Here is an 18,534-nt window from a genome sequence, read left to right as displayed (position 1 = left end):
GTTTATTCTAATTCAACCACACGAGTCCGACTGCCGTTTATACTTGTAACCCTACTATCTTCATAAGGTACCCGTAATAAATCAATTTATTGATTGTAGATGTAGGCTTCTGTCAGAAACTTTCTCTGCATACCGGCAAGACTTTCTGTAATTTCCGATACCAGATAAACGGTGCATTCTCATTTATGCCAGCCAAGAAGTGGCTTTACCGTTTTATAGGTCAATATTGTCAATATTTATAAAGAGGTTAAGATCAGGATTATAGTGTAGATGAGACATATTAGCTGTCTTATGAAACTACTCAGAGTAAACTTTTCATATGAAGTAGAATGCGGTATTTGTATAGCTCCGGTTTATTTGTAGCCCTGCATTGTTTGATGCATTGGGATATCAATCAATATCATAGGCAGGGAATAGTATTGAGAAACCCTCTCTATAAGAAATGTAAAAACGTTCAAACTTCATTGTGATGTATAGATTTATTCTGAAAATAAATATAGAAAATGGCAGTGCAAACTGTATTAAGGTACATGTACTTAAGTCACTTAGTAAGATCAGCTTGTTTGTCAATTTCATCACCACACAGCATACCACATGTAACTCTGCTGACAGAAAAGTTGGGTAGATATCATATTTTATTCCTAAACCATACAGTACCAGGCATGCCCATACTGCAAACCCTTCATCCTCTTTGTCAATTGTACAAAAGTTATTCAACATCCTGTTTCACGGCATCTGGGAAATATAAATACAAAACAAATGAAGACATTAAAATGCAATCACCTCTAACACTCAAATGACATGTAGATGGGGTAGGCCGACATACAGTTATTTGTCAGGAATTCCTGCAATGTCAGTTTCAATATTTTCGGAGTACATGTATACATTCTGGTCGCCAGACAGCATCAGTTCTAACACAGAGACAGTACGTCTCTGCCCATCATATTCCGTGAGCCTAAAATACTGGCAAGTCTTTACTTAGTCAGAGAAAATAATACGGAAGACAGTATCAACTGAAAATGATATTAAACTCTCAGTACTTGTATCAGAAAATGTCACTTATCTAATGCAGGATATCCTCAAAAAGACAAAAGCACAACATCTGAAATCTGACAGCCATATGAATTCAATCAAGGAGGCAATCCAGCTTCTGACTTCACCATCATGTCCCCCATCCCCTGCATCTCTATCTGCGGTGTCCTTGCCTCCATTATCAAGGAGGAAGAGCAGCCTCTGACTTCACCATCATTTCCCCCATCACTTCACTGGCATGTCCCCATACCCTGCATCTGCTGTGTCCTTGCCTCCACTATCAAGGAGGCAATCCAGCTTCTGACTTCACTGGCATGTCCCCATCCCCTGCATCTGCTGTGTCCTTGCCTCCACTATCAAGGAGGCAATCCAGCTTCTGACTTCACTGGCATGTCCCCATCCCCTGCATCTGCTGTGTCCTTGCCTCCAATATCAAGGAGGCAATCCAGCTTCTGACTTCACTGGCATGTCCCCATACCCTGCATCTGCTGTGTCCTTGCCTCCACTATCAAGGAGGCAATCCAGCTTCTGACTTCACTGGCATGTCCCCATCCCCTGCATCTGCTGTGTCCTTGCCTCCATTATCAAGGAGGCAATCCAGCTTCTGACTTCACTGGCATGTCCCCATCCCCTGCATCTGCTGTGTCCTTGCCTCCACTATCAAGGAGGCAATCCAGCTTCTGACTTCACTGGCATGTCCCCATCCCCTGCATCTGCTGTGTCCTTGCCTCCATTATCAAGGAGGCAATCCAGCTTCTGACTTCACCATCATTTCCCCCATCCCCTGCATCTGTTGCGGCTGCATCTGCTGTGTCCTCATCCTCATTGTGTCATTCTTCATCCTCTCCAGCTCGGCTAACCGACTTTTCACGTGTTCCAACCGATGCAGAGTCATCTGGAGATCTTTCTGGGCGGCATAACTAGAACCTTCATGGGGTTGCCCTGAAAAAAAGCAAAGAGGATAAATATCTAGATTGGTGTAGTATGTATCATTAGATTTAGAGACCGAGCTTCTTTTACCTTCTGATGATTTTTATCCCTTCTTCAGAGACTGTAAACAATACAATCTCTTTGCATAAACAAGCCATCAACACATGCAGACAATATTTTAATGTTATTACATTTAATCTTTTGTGGCGTTTTAAGGTTTTCAGCGTTCTCTAGTCAATTTTCCTGTAGTCCGGTGATAGCTTAGGTATTGTTAAAGTGTTCCTAAACATGGTAAGAAATCTTTGGTCTGGTGGTCTAACATTTTTTTATTGAAAAACCCCTAGCAAACATAAAAATGTTAGTCTACATGTAGGTGTATGTTTTTTTTCTGGTGGTAGTGGTAAGCGTCAAAATACTGTGCTCAGTCGCACGTAATACCAATCACCCCAAGACTATGTTGAGGTGGGTGATAAGTTGAAAAGTGGGTTACAATGATTAAGATGGGCACCGGGAGCATACCAGTTGATACTTGAGTGAGATAGTTTATCTGTTTTGACAATCCATTTTCAACTCCCTCCAACGTCTTCAGAAAATTTGTCGTGTGATTCTCAACCTGCTTCTGACTGGGTTTGTCTTTAGACATTTCAACGATAGCTTGACCTAGTAAAAAAGAAATTGAAAGAAATGATCACCACGAGAAGAGACTGACAGGTCTAAGGATCAGGGCAAGTTGATTGCGACTGACCAACACTATTACACTGTCTTCTTCTTACAATACCAGAATAGAAGGCCACTTATAAAAGTGTATACTAAGGGTAATGGTACAGGATATGATGGAAGAAGTAGACGCCTTCGTGGCCGACTACCCCATCCCCACTTTATCCTCTGCAAACATATCCAAATGAATCATGGAAAAAACGAGCTCATGAAATACGTGTGAAAGCCATTGGTTTTGGCTAAAATTTAGAATCCCCGATCGGAAATGACGTAGTTTGATCGCATTCAACTATAAATCCATTGAACAGTGGTGCTTGGTTAGTCAACCGATGACCTTTTTTTGGGGTGTGATCGGGGATTCTAAACTCGTTCCTTGGTTTTCCCCATCGGGTATAGTGTGATACCTCAGAAATCACACTCGGGTGGTTTCGTGTATATTTGTCCTTTCATGGAAATAACCACTTGAGTGACTTTGTGTACACAATCTAATGTAGACATACAGTGCAGTACAAATGCACGGCCAAGATAGGGCCAGAATCCATAAAATTCAAGGGGTGATTTCGTATTGATTAAGGCAACCTTATTCGTGCAAACTTCGCACATCAATGCAACAATCATAAAGGATGAACTTTGAATATCAGATAACGGACCTGCACATTGCAGAGCGTTTGCAACATCCCTTTCAATATTGTCGAGTTGCTGAAGCTTGTCACTCGGCGCAGCCATCTTGATATTTAGGCAACCTGAAAACCAGGGAGACTATTGTGTGCAAAATGTACATCGACTTATACGTAAAAGTTTTCTGGGTACAAGAGTGCCAGATACACCATCGAGTGAACGGGAAAACAGGAGTCAACAACTTCTCCTAAACAATACCGAAAATGATGCGTTTTCGGCGAGCTGTGTCTTTGCTGAGGCACTTAGAACAGTTCCAGTCTTCATCTAGGTACTATAGATATTCATTTTGTTTAGCAGTTTTTCGAATTATCCGAGATATATCCTATTCTTTGATATGCTTTTTTGTCCTTGACTAATGACTGTTCAATGCAGCAATGCTCGTCTGTCATGCTTGTATTGTGGGCATTGAACACTGTTAATTGTTAGTTATGACCCCAGTTGACCCCATATCCTCAACTTTTCGGGTCAAAGTAGAATTACGTTTGGTCAGTAGGTCAGTCAGAGGGGCTTGTGGTATTCGGCTCGACGAAGCGAAGACTCGATGACACAATCGTTGCTATGGATTTGCTAAAATCCGAGCTACGGCACACTGCAATTGCTGCTATTGGAGTACCAGCTATGGAAGGATGTGGGCCTAATGTGCAATCGCTATCATTTTGGTTCCCGAAGCTACCGATCTGAAGCTACCCCAGCGCCGCATATCAACAGCGATAAGAACCAGCCAGCTTTTCCTACTGTATTCATGCAAAATTGGGATGGGTACCAGTTGGCCTGCAGCAGCATGGCGCATGGTTTTATCGAAAATGCTATCTTGTGGGAAACAAAAAATGTACGGGTTAAATACGGTGGAAACAGCTGAAAAGGGGGTTGTAACGTTTGATACTTTATTGTATTTTCCTCCACTTATTGATAAATTACATTCCAAGCATATTCTTCAAAAAATGTCAAACTCGATCGCGTCATTGTGTCGTCGGGTCATCGAGTCGAAAACCACAAGCCAGTCAGAGGTCCTATTATTTTTGTTTCATCAAATCTTGTCATTGCCATTGGATTCGTATTAACATGTCAGTACATGTTAGTTTTAAAACTAACCCCATCCCCTCTTCTATTTTCAAAACTATTATACATGTATTCATCTTTGTATGGTAGACCAGCTGCATTTGCCGTCACCCAGAAAAGATATGCACAGTCTCAAACACAGTCAGAAGCCACTCCAGCAATAGAAAAGAAGGATGTACCGGTAAGAAGAACAATGTATTGAATTTTAGGAGTATTCTTAGTACTTCTATTTCATTGTATTTCTCCTTTTTTCTGAATGGTTTGATCTTTTTCTCTTTATGTTTTGATTTTTATCAAGGCAATTTAGATAGACCCTGAATGCCTGATAATTCAAAAAATCCCATTAGAATAAATGAAAGAGTCTTAAGAAGAGTTATGGCCTTCTCCTAAATTGTGATTGTATAGTGAAAAATAAAAATTTAAATATCCCTTGGCAAGAGTTTGCATCTGTTCACCTGTCACACGATGCCAGTCTACAGAATGTCCTGAGAAAGACAATGTCCCTCTTTCTTGTTAGCAGGCTTTAATACTATTATGGCATTTGCACTTTATGAACTCAATCAGGCAGAAGTAAGAAAAATAAGACATTTTATAATTTCTGTTGCAACAGCTGTTGTTTATGTTATGTTGTCTCGAACTCCTTTCATTTTGTATTTTCCAGCAATCGAAATCATTCGCCATGAACCTATTCAGGGGTCAGATCCAAGCTGACCAAGTATTTCCTTTTCCTGAGTGTAAGTTATAAACTCTGTTGTTTCAACCTGAGCACTAAGACAAAGAGTGAGATAGCCTGACTAAAATTCAGGCGTTTTTGTAATGTGAAAAGTGACACGTTACATCTGACATCATGAGCTCTAGGACCAGATCGAGCCTAAAAGCCAAATTCACAATATAAGCTTAGTTCTTTACTTTGTCCAAATTTGATCACACATCGGATGCCGGTGGTCATGTGTTGGACTAGTGCTGGGTTCTCCGTAGCCTTGATGGTCTGAGGGGGGGCCTTGACCAAAAAAAAGTTTTGGAATATTTTTATGACCCTGGGACACCTCTATAGATTCATGCACTTGATTGGGAACAACGTTTACATAGTGTTGGCCGTCGTCACGTCACTATGCATTGCAGCTCTGACGGTTTTGCATTACTGCAACGTGACGTGACGCGACGTCTTCGTAAACGTTGTCCCCAATCAAGTGTAACGATCTATAGTCCACTTCCTTTAGCTCCATTTTGCCTCTAAAGACATGAAAAATGCTTTATTTAAAAGTTCATAAAATTTGACCCTCTATGGCATGATGAGTCACATGTCACTACGAGCTTGACTGGTTGAGATGGACTGGTTGTTCATTTCACTATTGTCTGCCTTTTATGAAATATGAGTATATCAATTTCTTCTATTATGTCCTGGTATCATTTTAGGCTCATCTTCTGTGCGACATGCGACTCATTTTGTCGTGGTGGGTCACAAATTTAAGAAATGTAACTAAAGAAGAACTTTGAAGAAAAATGTCGATTTTTTTTCCCCGCGTGCCCGAAAGATTTCGTCAAATTTCGGAGATCCGCCTGACCATTCACACAGATCCTGCGGAGAACTCTGCAAGTGGCGTATAAATTTGGCCGATGAAATATTCTGTACATCGATACTCAGTTACGTATTGCTAAAGTCTCATCATCTTCTTCCCCTGATATCTCTTTCAGTTTTGACCGACGAGCAGAAGGAGACACTTGAAATGCTTGTCGACCCCACTTCTAAATTCTTCCAGGTGAGGCCAAAGTTTAAAGTCCTACTCCATGTTGATCTGTACCGAACTGATAACTGTGAAAATGAAAATATGGAGGTCACGTCTAATAATAATTGCAATTGAATGTTATCCCTGAAACCAAACGCCTTGGCCTGAAAGGGCAAAGTCTTTTGGGGTAAAAAGTGATGCGTTTTTGTTCAAAGTTCAATGAGTCCAGACATCATGAGTACTATTGTAGCCTCAGTAAGGTGAATTGGAGTTCTGCCCAGTTGCTAGTCAGTTCTGGTTGTGTGAATGAGTACCCCTCCCTCTGAAAAATCAAAAGGGTGCTGCTATTCTGATGCATTATACATACAAACTACTGGCTATTCTTACGACTATCATTTTCACCTTTGGGCCTTACTCCTTACCCTAATGCTAACCCTTACTCCCAGCACTAACCCTAACCCTAACCCTTCCCTTATACTAATCTTTTAACTCCCTAATTTTCTGTTTAATCTCTAAAATCCCATTAATTTAAGTTACGACTAGTCGTAAGAATAAATCAAAATGTCCTCCTTGTAAATTACGAAAAAGGACCGATTGGTTGCCTTTAACTGACCGGTGGCAGTACAGTGGCATCCAGTTTAGTATAACAATAAGATTTTTAAAAATGTAAACGTACTCTCAAGACCCCCTTTCCTCTCCCCTAAATAGTAAAGTATAAAGTTGATTTCTATCTACAATTTCACTTATTTTCGAGAATGTACAGAGGCTGCAGTGCACCATCACCCAACACACAAGTATCATTCTTGAGATACTGTGGAACCATCCCTAAGTTTGTTGCCTGTTATGCTGTCTATTATAACTGTCTCATTGCACAGATACTTAACGCACTGCGCTACTCGGTCCGAAACCTATTTTAATTAAATTCTGGCAGAAACACCATCCTCTCAACTTTATGAAGAAGATACCCTCTTGACATCCTTGACTGTGCATTTTATTGCAGGAAGTAAATGATGCCGGCAAAAACGACATGTTGGAAAAAGTTGAGGATCAAACGATGGAAGGATTGAAGGGCTTGGGTGCATTTGGTCTCCAGGTGCCACAGTCATTTGGTAAGTCATGGTTTTGGCGCAAATTTCTGTCAATTGCTGCTCATCTGCAAAGGCACCCTGGAGAGTCAGTTCCCAACAGGCCAGGAATATTTATACAAGGTGGACCTTGGTCCTGTTTAGAGCCTGGTAGAGACCTGGAAAAGGACTCTAACGACAGTTTTCCAACATGATTGACACTAATGACAGGCCAGCTAAGCAAGTTGCAGGAAGTCCTGGCTGATTATCAGCATGTTGGGAAATTCTCCAGGGTACTGAGGATTTATTCTTAATAGATCCTCCGATTTTTAGTTTGTGCCTCTGTTGAAGTGGTCCTTTGATTTTAAAATTGCAGTCAATTTCTTATTATTTCAAGAAATTCCTATACTTATCAACCTTATATCTAACAGGATTCATACAGAGGGGGAGGGGGGTACATATCCCCCCATTATTTGGGCATGGGGGGTTATATACCCCTCCCCCTCCATCATCCTGATTAATTAAGTTTTTGAAACATACAGTACAACCTCTCTATTGCGGACACCCATGGGACTTGGCGTTGGTGTTCGTAATGTAGTGGTGTCCTTAATAGGGAGGTTATGCCATTATTGTCCAAAAAAGTGTATTCATGTGATGAACATGGGGGTCGTGAAGCCTACATATTGCATATTCAATTTAGTTGTAAATATGAACTACATGTACATGTATTTCAAATAATTTGATGCCATTTATATATATATATGTATATGCGAACTTGAAATTACTTTATTGTAATACCTCATGGCATTTCTAGTGGAGGTCATATTAATTTGCCAACATTAATATATGCAGGTTGTGTTCGCATGCTACATACTACATAGACAGCGTACATCCTTAATTAGTTGCATAGAAGCATTTGATTGAGCAACTAGTAATTAGAACACAAATGGACAAACAACTCAATGGACTGCAATTAATGTTACAATATACAGTAGCTTGGCATTGTGATGCACAGTGAAGATAATTAAACAATACATTTGGTTTTAGTTAGGAGAGCAACGGACATTAAATTCACTCCACCTATGTTCATCAAATACGCAAACTACACACCTGTTAGCTCTAATCGACTACCTAAGTGAACACGGGAAGCCATCGTTTTTGTCTACTGTCCGTAATTGTGAGGTGATTGGTCCAAAAAGTCACCATGGCTGTGTCCGCAATTTGGAGTAGAGAGGTGTCCACCCTACAGAGGTTTTGTTAAAGCGAATGACTTAGAAAAAATCGGGACTGAACGAACATGTCCGTAATGTGGAGGTGTCCGCCTGGCAGAGGTGTCTGCAAGGGGAGGTTCTACTATATGTTTTAAAGTCTAATGTGGCATTTTTTAAAGATATATTAATCAAAGCATTAGTTGCAAAAAAAGGAGGGGTCGTTTTTCGAAGAAAAAATTTCCACTGACGGAAACCCTGTCCAATTATTGATGAGGTGAAACCTTCCTTTGGAAATAGTCTCGAGTGGTTCAGGAATTTCATGTAGCATGGGGAGTAATTTTGGGAATATGTTGGACATCAACAATTCCACCATCTTTCAAGGAATGTCGAGGTCTTGTTTTATAGCAGACTTGTGTCCTTCCTAAAGTTGGTCTGCCATTGCATCATCAACAACATCCCTTTCGAAACACACTGTTTTGACTATGAATAAAAGAAGTTCCTGTCAAAATACTTTCAGCATAATTTATGGTGAAGGTCACAGCGGCCTCTGAGTCAATAAAACCAGCAATTATCAGTTTAACTGCAGAAGAGAGATCCTTTCCATGCAGTAGTGGTGATTATAGTCGCATATTGCTTGTTTGCGCAGCGCTTTAGGGCAACATAGATGTTTTGACTTTGTATCTTGAGGTTGAGAAAGAGAGTTTGACTTAAAATTTTTACATCGTAGTGATTATAGTCGCATATCGCTTGTTTGCACAGCGCTTTAGGGCAACATAGATGTTTTGACTTTGTATCTTGAGGTTGAGAAAAAGATTTTGGCTTTCTCAATTGCATTTGACAAAATTTGTTAATAAACTGATATCTCTTCCCATTGGACTTCAGGTGGTGTCGGCCTAAACAACACGCAGTATGCCCGGTTGGTGGAGATCGTCGGGGCACACGATCTTGGCGTGGGAATCACTCTTGGTGCTCATCAATCCATCGGCTTCAAGGGGATCCTGCTGTTCGGTACCAAAGCTCAGAAGGAGAAATATCTGCCTCGTCTTGCCACCGGTAAACAGATGGCTGCCTTCTGTTTGACCGAACCTAGCAGTGGTTCTGATGCCAGCGTAAGTTCAATTCTACAAAGTACAAATCAGTGAATTTCTGGACTTCGCTGTCTTTTTTTTGGCTCACCATTAGGGGAGTCTATACGATAGCCCTGTGTCCGTCGTCGTCGTCGTCGTCGTCGTCATCCGTATCCTGTGTGGCACGTTTCTCAACCGCTTGTGCTATGAACTTGAAACTTTGTACACATGACCCCCTAGGTCAGAGGTACTCTGACACTGAATTTCGGTCCGGTCTGGTTCATGACTTGGCCACCAGGGGGCTAAAACTTAAAACATAAAAAGTGTGATATGTCTCTTATTAATGATCCGTTTTCAATAAAAATTTTATGGTAGGTACTCCTAGCAAGGATACATCACATACCATACGGGTTTTTGATTTGACCTATTTTTCAAGGTCACAGAGGTCAAATGGTGTAAATTGGCCGTTAGGATGTAACGATGGCACGTTTCTAAACTGCAATGACTATTGATCCCAAATTTGGTACACATTTACCCCTTAGTCAGGGGATCTCAGGGACCGAAGTTTGGTCCAATATGATTCACCACTTGACCACCAGGGGGCAAAATCCAAAAACCTTAAAAATGTGATTATTCCTTAACTTCTTGCCCGATTGCCACCAATTTGGTATCATGAGTACATCTAACCACCATACAGTATATGTCACACAGGTTTTTAATTTGACCTTCTTGTCAAAGTCACAGAGGTCAAATGGCGTAAATTGGCCGTCAGGCCGTAACTATGGCACGTTTCTTAACTGCAATGACTATTGATCACAAATTAAGTACACAAGTACCCCTTGGTCAAGTGATCTCAGGTACCGAAGTTTGGTTCGATCTGATTTGCCGTTTGGCCTCCAGGGAGGGGGCCAAATCCTAAATTCTTCAAAATGCCATTATTCCTAGTAATTACTTGCCCGATTGGCACCAATTTTATATCATAGGTACATCTAATTCTAACAACCATTCAATGTGTCACCCGGGTCTTCTTTGATTTGACCTACTTTTCAAGGTCACAGAGGTCGAATGTACTGTAAATTGGCCATTTTGGGGAAATTGTAATTGCTTGGACCTACATCAAACCTAACACTACATGACACAATACAAGCCATCTTTCCTCCACATGAGGTGAGCACAATGGCCCTGGCCATTTCATTCAGGAGTACATTACAACCTCTCTTTCAAGGACACCCTCGGGTCTGACATTGCTGTCTTTAGAAAGGTGTCCTGATTAGAGAGGTCGAATTGAATGGAAACAACCCATTTTGGACTAGTGTCCTTAATAGAGAGGGTGTCCTTTATTATAGAGGGTGTCCTTAATAGAGAGGGTGTCCTTTATAGAGAGGGTGTTCTTAATAGAGAAGGTGTCCTTAATAGAGAGGAGGGAGGTTCCACTGTACAAGCCTGTGAAACGATTTATTTACAAAACGATTGCATATGTATGGTTGCGACAAATGTCGTTATGACGTTATATACAATCTTGTGACGTCATACCATGCAAATGGCGGCCTCCATGGACCAGTGCGGTGTTTTTGGGGGGGAATTGCCAGTCAAACATGAATGGGCCCATACTATACTATAGTAGCCACATGTGACCAGGTATATCCACTCGGAACTTTCTTAGTCGTTTTATGGTTACTGTAATGAAGAGCAGTGCAGCTCTGATACTCTTTAAAAAATAAACTTCTAAAGCTCCTTATGTTCTGTCAAATTTGTGGATGCCCTTAGAGGTTTATATCACTGTTAATACTTTTAATATAGGGTAAGTAGTTAGATAAGAACATTAAAGGGACAAAATAGGCATTTCATGTAGCCAGGCAGACAAGATGAAGTTACACAAAGTTGCCAATAGGGTTCTCTCATATTTCACAGTATGTCGAAATTATTCATGCTTGTACGAGGAATGTATTTAGTGCTGAATCTGACCTGACCCAGAGCCCTTCCAGTGTATATTAGTCACCTGAAGATGGCCAAATTAGCCCCTCTGCTCCTGTCTATAGTCCCCCTTTTAATCGACCATCATATCGTCATAACTTTACAGTCAATCCGCACCAGGGCCGTCAAGTCGGCTGATGGCTCACATTACGTCCTCAGCGGGAACAAGATTTGGATCAGCAATGGAGGCCTGGCTGAAGTCTTCACCGTGTTTGCGCAGACGCCTGTCAAGAATCCAGAGACTGGAGAAGTGCGCGACAAAGTCACTGCATTTGTTGTGGAAAGGGGATATGGTGGCGTCACCAAGTAGGTTTTTAAGGATCTGTTGGACTTGCATCAGAGCGTGGCAGAAATCACTGGTTTCTGGACACCCACAGCTTATGGATGGCCAATATGATTTGGCTGCTGGAAAGATGGGTTTAAAACCCTTTTTGTGTGGCTGCCAAATATAATTTGCCTATCCTTAGGTTTGCGAATCATATTCACCCACTGAGTATCATACCTTCATGCCTGGTTCATTTGGTTTTTTTGGCTTGGTTGTATATATCTTGGGGGGGGGGCAAATTGTTAAACTTTCTTTGGGTTGAAAACCAACAAATGAAAAGTCCTAATGCATGTTTGTCAGGTTGGCCACATGCCATGCCGACTTCCACGTTTTGTTGCCACAAACAAAAATGGCCAATTTTGACATGAATTCTCTGCAGTCTGGCATCATGGAATTAGCCCTAGTCTTTCAGATAATCAAGTACGGTCATTGATGCAGGGGTAGAACTACTTCGTTGGAAGGGCCAGAAGTTTGCCTTATACCACTTTTAATTGATGGAGGCACCAGGGCTTTTTTTCTGTGGTTGGGGAGGGCATCATTGCTGGCTAGAATTAGTAGCATTGGCACTAGGGCAAAGTGCAAGAAAGTAGGAGAATGCGTAATCTGTCTTAAATGTTAAAAAAACGTTGATTAACTTAAAACCGCCTGAAGATCACCTATTCGGTCATCAGAAGCATTCAGAAAGAACAGAATGCGGCTGCTCGGCTGGTAGTGCATATATAACTCCAATTCTACATAAACCATGTAAACTGCACTGGTTGCCTGTAGCACAACAAATTCAGTACAAGGTTCTCATATTTCCTTTTAAAGCAATCTAGGGACTCGTTCCATCTTATAGTTCCTAGCTTGTTGTCACACAGTCTCATTCATTTGACCTGAGGTCGCTGGGGTGTGTGAGGCTGCGGATATGTAGGCCAAAGCCAGTTGTCCCATCATATGGTGACCGGGCCTTGCCTCTTGCTGCCCCACAACTCTGGAATGCTCTCCACTGAACACTGTGACGCACTTCTGCTTTACTCAGCGCCGGTGGTAATTTGACGAGGGAATGAAAAATTGGCAATGAAAAACCATGCTGTAAAATTTATGTCTCTGTAGTAGTCCATCATGCTTTGTGTTCACTGATGACAAATCGTCATAGGCTGGGCCACGAATCATGCGCGATTCACCTTGTTTTCCGTAATGAATAAATTATAGGGAAACCGCAGAAATTTGTTAAAGGTGCTACTCGTTGAATCAATTCGGAACTCAAGAAATTGAATAATGAAAGCTGACGGAATCAGTTTGTTTTCACAAATTTTATTTTTTCTACGATCTCTAGCGGGTTCTTAATATGTAAAAAGAGCACTGCTGCAATACGGGTAAAGGACATAGCAACTGTCTTTCGGAAAGGTTGTGCAAAAGTCGGGGGCAACACAGGAAAAAGCTTGGGCATGGCAGCTTTTGATGTCAATGCTGTCGATAATTTTGACCCCTGATTTAGAAAGCATTTACCAGCACTTGTGACAAAAAAACTCACTACCGTAGTGAAACACAATATCCCAAATGATAGATCTAAAATATTTTGACCATTCGGTTTCCAGCGGTGCCCCAGAGAAGAAGATGGGCATCAAAGCTTCAAACACAGCCGAGGTCTATTTCGACGAGGTGAAAGTCCCTGCTGAGAACGTCCTTGGCGGAGAGGGTGGTGGGTTCAAGGTTGCGATGAATATTTTGAACAACGGCAGATTCGGAATGGCGGCCGCTCTTGCTGGCACGATGAGGTATTGCATCCAGAAGGCTGTGGAGCATGCGGGGCAGAGGACACAGTTTGGGAGGAGGATCGATTCTTACGGGACGATTCAGGAGAAGATTGCAAGAATGGCAATGGCACACTATGTGACTGAGGTGAGAATTTGTGTTGTTTGAAGCCAGTTTATCAAAGGCTTTCAAGTTTTAGCACAACTTGGTTTCATTCCTCAGGATAACTTCATACTCGAATTTATACACAGCCAATTGCCAGAATTTATTCAAGCAGGAGTTCATATATTCATTTCAGGTTGGTCACTACAAGTCTCTCGACGGGGTTTAACTTTGCTCGACTTGAAAAATTGCTTGATGTACTTCTGTTGAAGCTGTCATTTGTTGCATATTCTAATAATGCTTTTGTACAATTTTCGCACTTTTGTGATACTGAAAGGAAAACAAACTTTTGCTATTCACCCGCTAGATTCATTAGTTTTCGTTTCATTTTCGCCTCGGAAGAACAACCAAATCTGGGAGTGGAATATAAATTCACCTACACCTTAATAAAATGAATAATGGTTGGTTTCTTTCAGTCGATGGCATACATGATCTCGGCCAACATGGATGGAGGTTCAACTGAGTTCCAGATTGAGGCAGCGATCAGCAAAATATATGGATCTGTGAGTAGTTGAAGCTTTGCAGCGTTCGAGAGCAAAGCATTTTTTGTGTTATTAAAAGATTTTCAGCTCTTGTGAGGCTGTTCTGGCAAATTCTTAGGATGTTTAAGTAAGTGCAGTCTATATAAATAAGACACTCGCAAACGTTGACTATCTTTGGTTTGCAAAGGTCTGTATTAAGTGCGCCGGTTACCAAGCCAATTGGTGATTGTTATTGCTGCTGAACTTCCAGGTCTTGGGCCAGCGCGCCAACTTTAAGCCAGAGAGGAAATCCTCCTTGTCTGGCAGATTAAGTCGTGCAATATAACTGCACCACGACTTGGAATACAACTTCATTATATCCACCTTACATGTATGCACAGGTCCGATCCAAAATTCAGAATATTATTGTACAGGTTGTTTATCAATTAGAAAACGTTTACCAGTTCAGTTGAATCAAAGTTGTCATTAGACATCTGTAATTTACTGTCAAAAATGAAGTCTTGAGTGGAAGCGGTAAATTATATTGTATCTCCTGCAGCCTCTGGTTAGTCTGTATTATGATGATCTTTTCAGGAAGCTGCGTGGTTCTGCGCCGATGAGGCCATCCAGATTCTTGGTGGGATGGGTTACATGAGGGACTGCGGCCTGGAGAGAGTCATGCGAGACTTGAGAATCTTCAGGATCTTTGAAGGGACCAATGACATCCTGAGGTTGTTTGTAGCTTTGACTGGAATCCAGGTTAGTTAAGCTAAAACCTGCTTGTTCATGCATGTTATGCTCTTGGTGAAATCATTAATGTGATGCAGATTATGTCATATCTGCCCCATGGAATATGGTGATTGCCTGGCCATCGATGGTTTTTAAATATTCATAGAAACCGGCAAATAGATATGTATATGAAATGGCTACTTATGGCAAAAACCAGTTGTAATTCATGTCTACCTGATGTGTTAATCATGATACTGATATGACTTGACGATGAGGATCATGCTAGAGAATGAAATTGTTTTCGTAATGAGAAATCTTCTGATTGTGAACTTCAGTCTGTTGGGGTTTTCAATACAGTCTTCGAGGCTGCTTTGTTTGCTCTAAGCCGACAGAGTTCATCACTGCAGTTTCCATTGAGTGCCAATACTGTTCATCGACTATCGTAGCTCCATTGTTTCAAAGTGCTCATAATTTGGGTCCTGGCTAGTCAATATGTCACTCAACTATTCCCCATCTTTATCATTTACAGTATGCTGGCGGCCATCTCCGTGAGTTGCAGAAAGCCCTGAAGAATCCAACCTCCAACTTGGGCCTGATTCTTGATGCCGGTGCCTCAAGGGCCAAGAGAATGGTCGGACTGAGTACAGGAGAATCTCTCACATCTCATGTCCATCCAAATCTCTCTGGCAGTGGTACCTTGGTGAGTAGGAGTCGTACATAGGCCAATAAACCCTTCCGCTTGCAGGAGTCTCTTGCTTTCCATGTCTATGCAGACTTATCCAACAGTTGAGCCTTGTCAGTCGTACATAGGGATTTGTAGTCAGTTAACCCTTTCAGTGGGAGAGTCTCTGGCGTCTCATGTGCATGCTGACCTCTCCGGCAGTTGAGCCTTGGTGCGTTTTCAGCTGTACATAGGCCCTTGTAATCAGTTAACTTTTTCACTGGTGGGAGACTCTCTCAGTCTATGAAGGCCTGTTACAGAATCTATAAAAGAAAAAAATGACAGATTTATCAGATTTCCTGTTATTGATTCTATATCGGTGTCATCATGTAAATCACGAGAACGCTGTGTTCATCTGACTGTTCTCAGTTGTATTTTTGAATGAAATATGGCGTCTAATTGGTTGGGATTATTTCCAGGCTTCCAAGTCGATCGAAGACTTTGGCTTTGCTGTTGAAAACATGCTCATGAAATTTGGGAAGAAAGTTGTGGGTAAGTGAAAAGCTTTATTCCATTGCTCTCTTTACATGTAGTTAATGTTAGAGAACTTTTCCAATGGCGTACCAGCATCTCTCGCTGGGGCGATGCTGGCTGCTCCTGGGGTAGGATGGTTTTGTTAAGTGATGTATAAAACAACTTGTCTCAATGGATCAGGCTGATTTTAACAAGGGCTCTGACATGATAATATTGGTGATGTTGTGACATAGACGTAGCAGGTCCCTGGGAGTGTGACGTTGCTAATGATGTTGTGTGTGGGTTAGGGTTAATGAAAGAAGAATTCTAAAACATCTAGATTTATAACGAACCACAGTTTTCAGTTTAAATGCACTATGCATTGTTTGAATTCAGCGGTTATGATTAGGCAACAGTGACCGCTTGGGTTGGTGCAAAATATGGAAGCAGTCAAAAATTATTTAAAACCACATTATTCGTTATCTAATTTGAGATGTTTTAGAATAGAAATTGATACCTCTGATGTTTTATGCTTTAAACCTTTAACTGAATTCTTGCACCATCTTCCTCCAGATGAGCAGTTTCTCCTAAACCGCCTTGCTGAGGCCGCTATAGACATCTATGCCATGGTGGCTGTCCTCTCGCGGGCCTCACGTTCTATCAGCGAGGGCATGCCAACAGCAAAACACGAGGAAAATCTGGCATCCGTCTTCTGCGAGGAGGTAAGTGATGTGAACACTGGTTGTATATTGTTTTCAACTTCATGCTACAGTTCCAGTCATTTTCTTCACTTTTGGGGGTCAGGTGGTCACGTGACCTGTTGGTGGCCATCTTGGATTTCACTTTTGTGAAAATGTTCAATAAAACATTATAGTACTGAAACTGTATTTCTTATTAGTTTTTCTTTCTGTTTTTTTATGTATTATTTGCACTAGTATGTCTCCTCCACAACCCTGAAAAATTTATTTGAGAAATTTTTATTTTTGAAAAATTCCAAATGTGACCCCTAGGAGAAAAAATTAGAACTGTCAAGATCGTTAAATCACTCCAATAGCAATCCAATAGTTAGTTCCACAGTTGATTCTCAGATGGCAGTCGTGTAGTTCTGTAGTTTTAGGGGCACCACCGTACCCGCGATATTGGTACCGGCACTGGCACCGCTGTACCTACGCACTAATGGGTTAACTCATTACAAGTAAAACGTGAACAGTGACAACGTCCCTGCTAGTGTGACCATTCATTTTATAAACTGGCATTATAACGCCAGAAGTCAATCTTAGTCACCTGGCTATCAAAGCAACAACCTTTTGATTAAGGACAAACTAAACCACCAGCACAAAACCCACGGATGTGGTTGGCTGAAAATATAATTCGGCTGTCCTTTCTTTTTAATTCCAGGCTGCAGAACGAGTGAAGAAAAACCTGGCTGTCCTCTCATCTGGTCCTCACAAGCAGAACTTCAGCAAGATGTCAAGTATCTCCGAGGAAGTTGTCGCAAATGGTGGGCTGGTGCAGCCTCACCCCCTCGGGATCTAATTCCTAATGATACAATCACTACCACCGGGATGCACTAGTAACGAAACCTTTGGACTGCATTATACTTTGGCATGTCATAACATGAAATAGGTTTTTGAGTTTCTTATCAATATGAATTCTCTTTTATATCAAAGTGATATACACGTATCGGCCACACCATCCCATTTATCAAAATAACGTTTTAACTTGAGAAATTCTATTTGAGTGTCTCAAAGATCACAATCTGTATTGTAAAATTGTAAGAACATTTTTGAGTTACTGAAGTGTACTAGAAACCTTAAAGAATCACCTGAATGAAGAATTACTATGTAAACTGTAAAAATGTACAGAAAATGTTATATTTATGTCTAACTTTCTTGTAGATATTCTTGATTGTGTTTCATATTTGAGGTACATATATAAATTAAACGTAACACTATTACATATAAAACAAGTGTTTTTTATCACTGTGAGCATATAATACGAGCATATTAGTGTACCCATTGATTCAGTCGACAAGACATTGGGAGAAAAACGAACCCTGAAAGTTCATTCAAACTGAACAAAAAATCAAGGACCGTGAATGAGAGATCGCCTTTTATGAGACAATATTATAAAAAATGTTCTCACCGCACTTGACGACATTGCAGAACACGTTTTGAGAAAGATTTGCAAGAGATGCATGCAAGAAATATCGCATAACTGAGAGTGCAGGCCGACCACGCAATTTTCGGACTGCGAGGGATTTTTTCTCATTCATCCCAGATGCAGATCAGATCAGATTCCCGATTGTTGAAAGAATAGAAGACCTTCCCTCCTCAGTGTGATTTTCATTGTTGCTCCCTGTTTAGACTCTTTCACCAGGTCTCCTCCATTCACTCATCACAGAGACTGGTACTTGACAGTAATTCACGCGTCATGAACTCGATTTGGGGGCGTAAGCTTCCCGTGACCGGTCACGTGTTTTTCTGT

At 41.2% G+C, this 18,534-nt stretch overlaps 2 protein-coding genes across 2 annotated transcripts; one reads left to right on the top strand and one right to left on the bottom strand.

The window, feature by feature from the left end:
• Positions 1–472: 472 nt before the first annotated feature.
• Positions 473–3,406, bottom strand: LOC135494746 (mediator of RNA polymerase II transcription subunit 11-like). The gene is made up of 3 exons (XM_064783009.1): positions 3,330–3,406; positions 2,482–2,622; positions 473–1,974 (listed from the first exon to the last, which is right to left on the bottom strand). The coding sequence occupies exons 1-3, from the start codon at positions 3,403–3,405 to the stop codon at positions 1,769–1,771; spliced, it is 423 nt and encodes a 140-aa protein (XP_064639079.1). The 5' UTR covers position 3,406; the 3' UTR covers positions 473–1,768.
• Positions 3,407–3,497: 91 nt separating this feature from the next.
• LOC135494832 (very long-chain specific acyl-CoA dehydrogenase, mitochondrial-like) lies at positions 3,498–18,025 on the top strand. The gene is made up of 14 exons (XM_064783119.1): positions 3,498–3,625; positions 4,507–4,597; positions 5,078–5,150; positions 6,112–6,176; positions 7,144–7,252; positions 9,301–9,527; positions 11,566–11,765; positions 13,365–13,668; positions 14,100–14,186; positions 14,739–14,903; positions 15,403–15,573; positions 16,014–16,086; positions 16,621–16,769; positions 17,446–18,025. The coding sequence occupies exons 1-14, from the start codon at positions 3,561–3,563 to the stop codon at positions 17,581–17,583; spliced, it is 1,917 nt and encodes a 638-aa protein (XP_064639189.1). The 5' UTR covers positions 3,498–3,560; the 3' UTR covers positions 17,584–18,025.
• Positions 18,026–18,534: the final 509 nt, after the last annotated feature.

This window comes from Lineus longissimus, chromosome 10, assembly GCF_910592395.1.
Source record: "Lineus longissimus chromosome 10, tnLinLong1.2, whole genome shotgun sequence".
NCBI lineage: Eukaryota > Metazoa > Nemertea > Pilidiophora > Heteronemertea > Lineidae > Lineus > Lineus longissimus.
Note: the sequence above shows the minus strand (reverse complement) of the source record. Positions and strands in the feature narration are given on the sequence as shown.

Bases quoted from the DNA above. Each gene is read 5' to 3' on its own strand.
- LOC135494746 (XM_064783009.1), bottom strand. From the start codon at position 3,405: ATGGCTGCGCCGAGTGACAAGCTTCAGCAACTCGACAATATTGAAAGG. The intron at 2,623-3,329 runs GTCCGTTATCTG...CTTTTTTACTAG, and splicing joins AAACGCTCTGCAATGTGCAG to GTCAAGCTATCGTTGAAATG. The intron at 1,975-2,481 runs GTATGCTCCCGG...GCTTTTTTTCAG, and splicing joins TCTCACTCAAGTATCAACTG to GGCAACCCCATGAAGGTTCT.
- LOC135494832 (XM_064783119.1), top strand. From the start codon at position 3,561: ATGATGCGTTTTCGGCGAGCTGTGTCTTTGCTGAGGCACTTAGAACAG. The intron at 9,528-11,565 runs GTAAGTTCAATT...ATAACTTTACAG, and splicing joins GCAGTGGTTCTGATGCCAGC to TCAATCCGCACCAGGGCCGT. The intron at 13,669-14,099 runs GTGAGAATTTGT...GGTTTCTTTCAG, and splicing joins TGGCACACTATGTGACTGAG to TCGATGGCATACATGATCTC.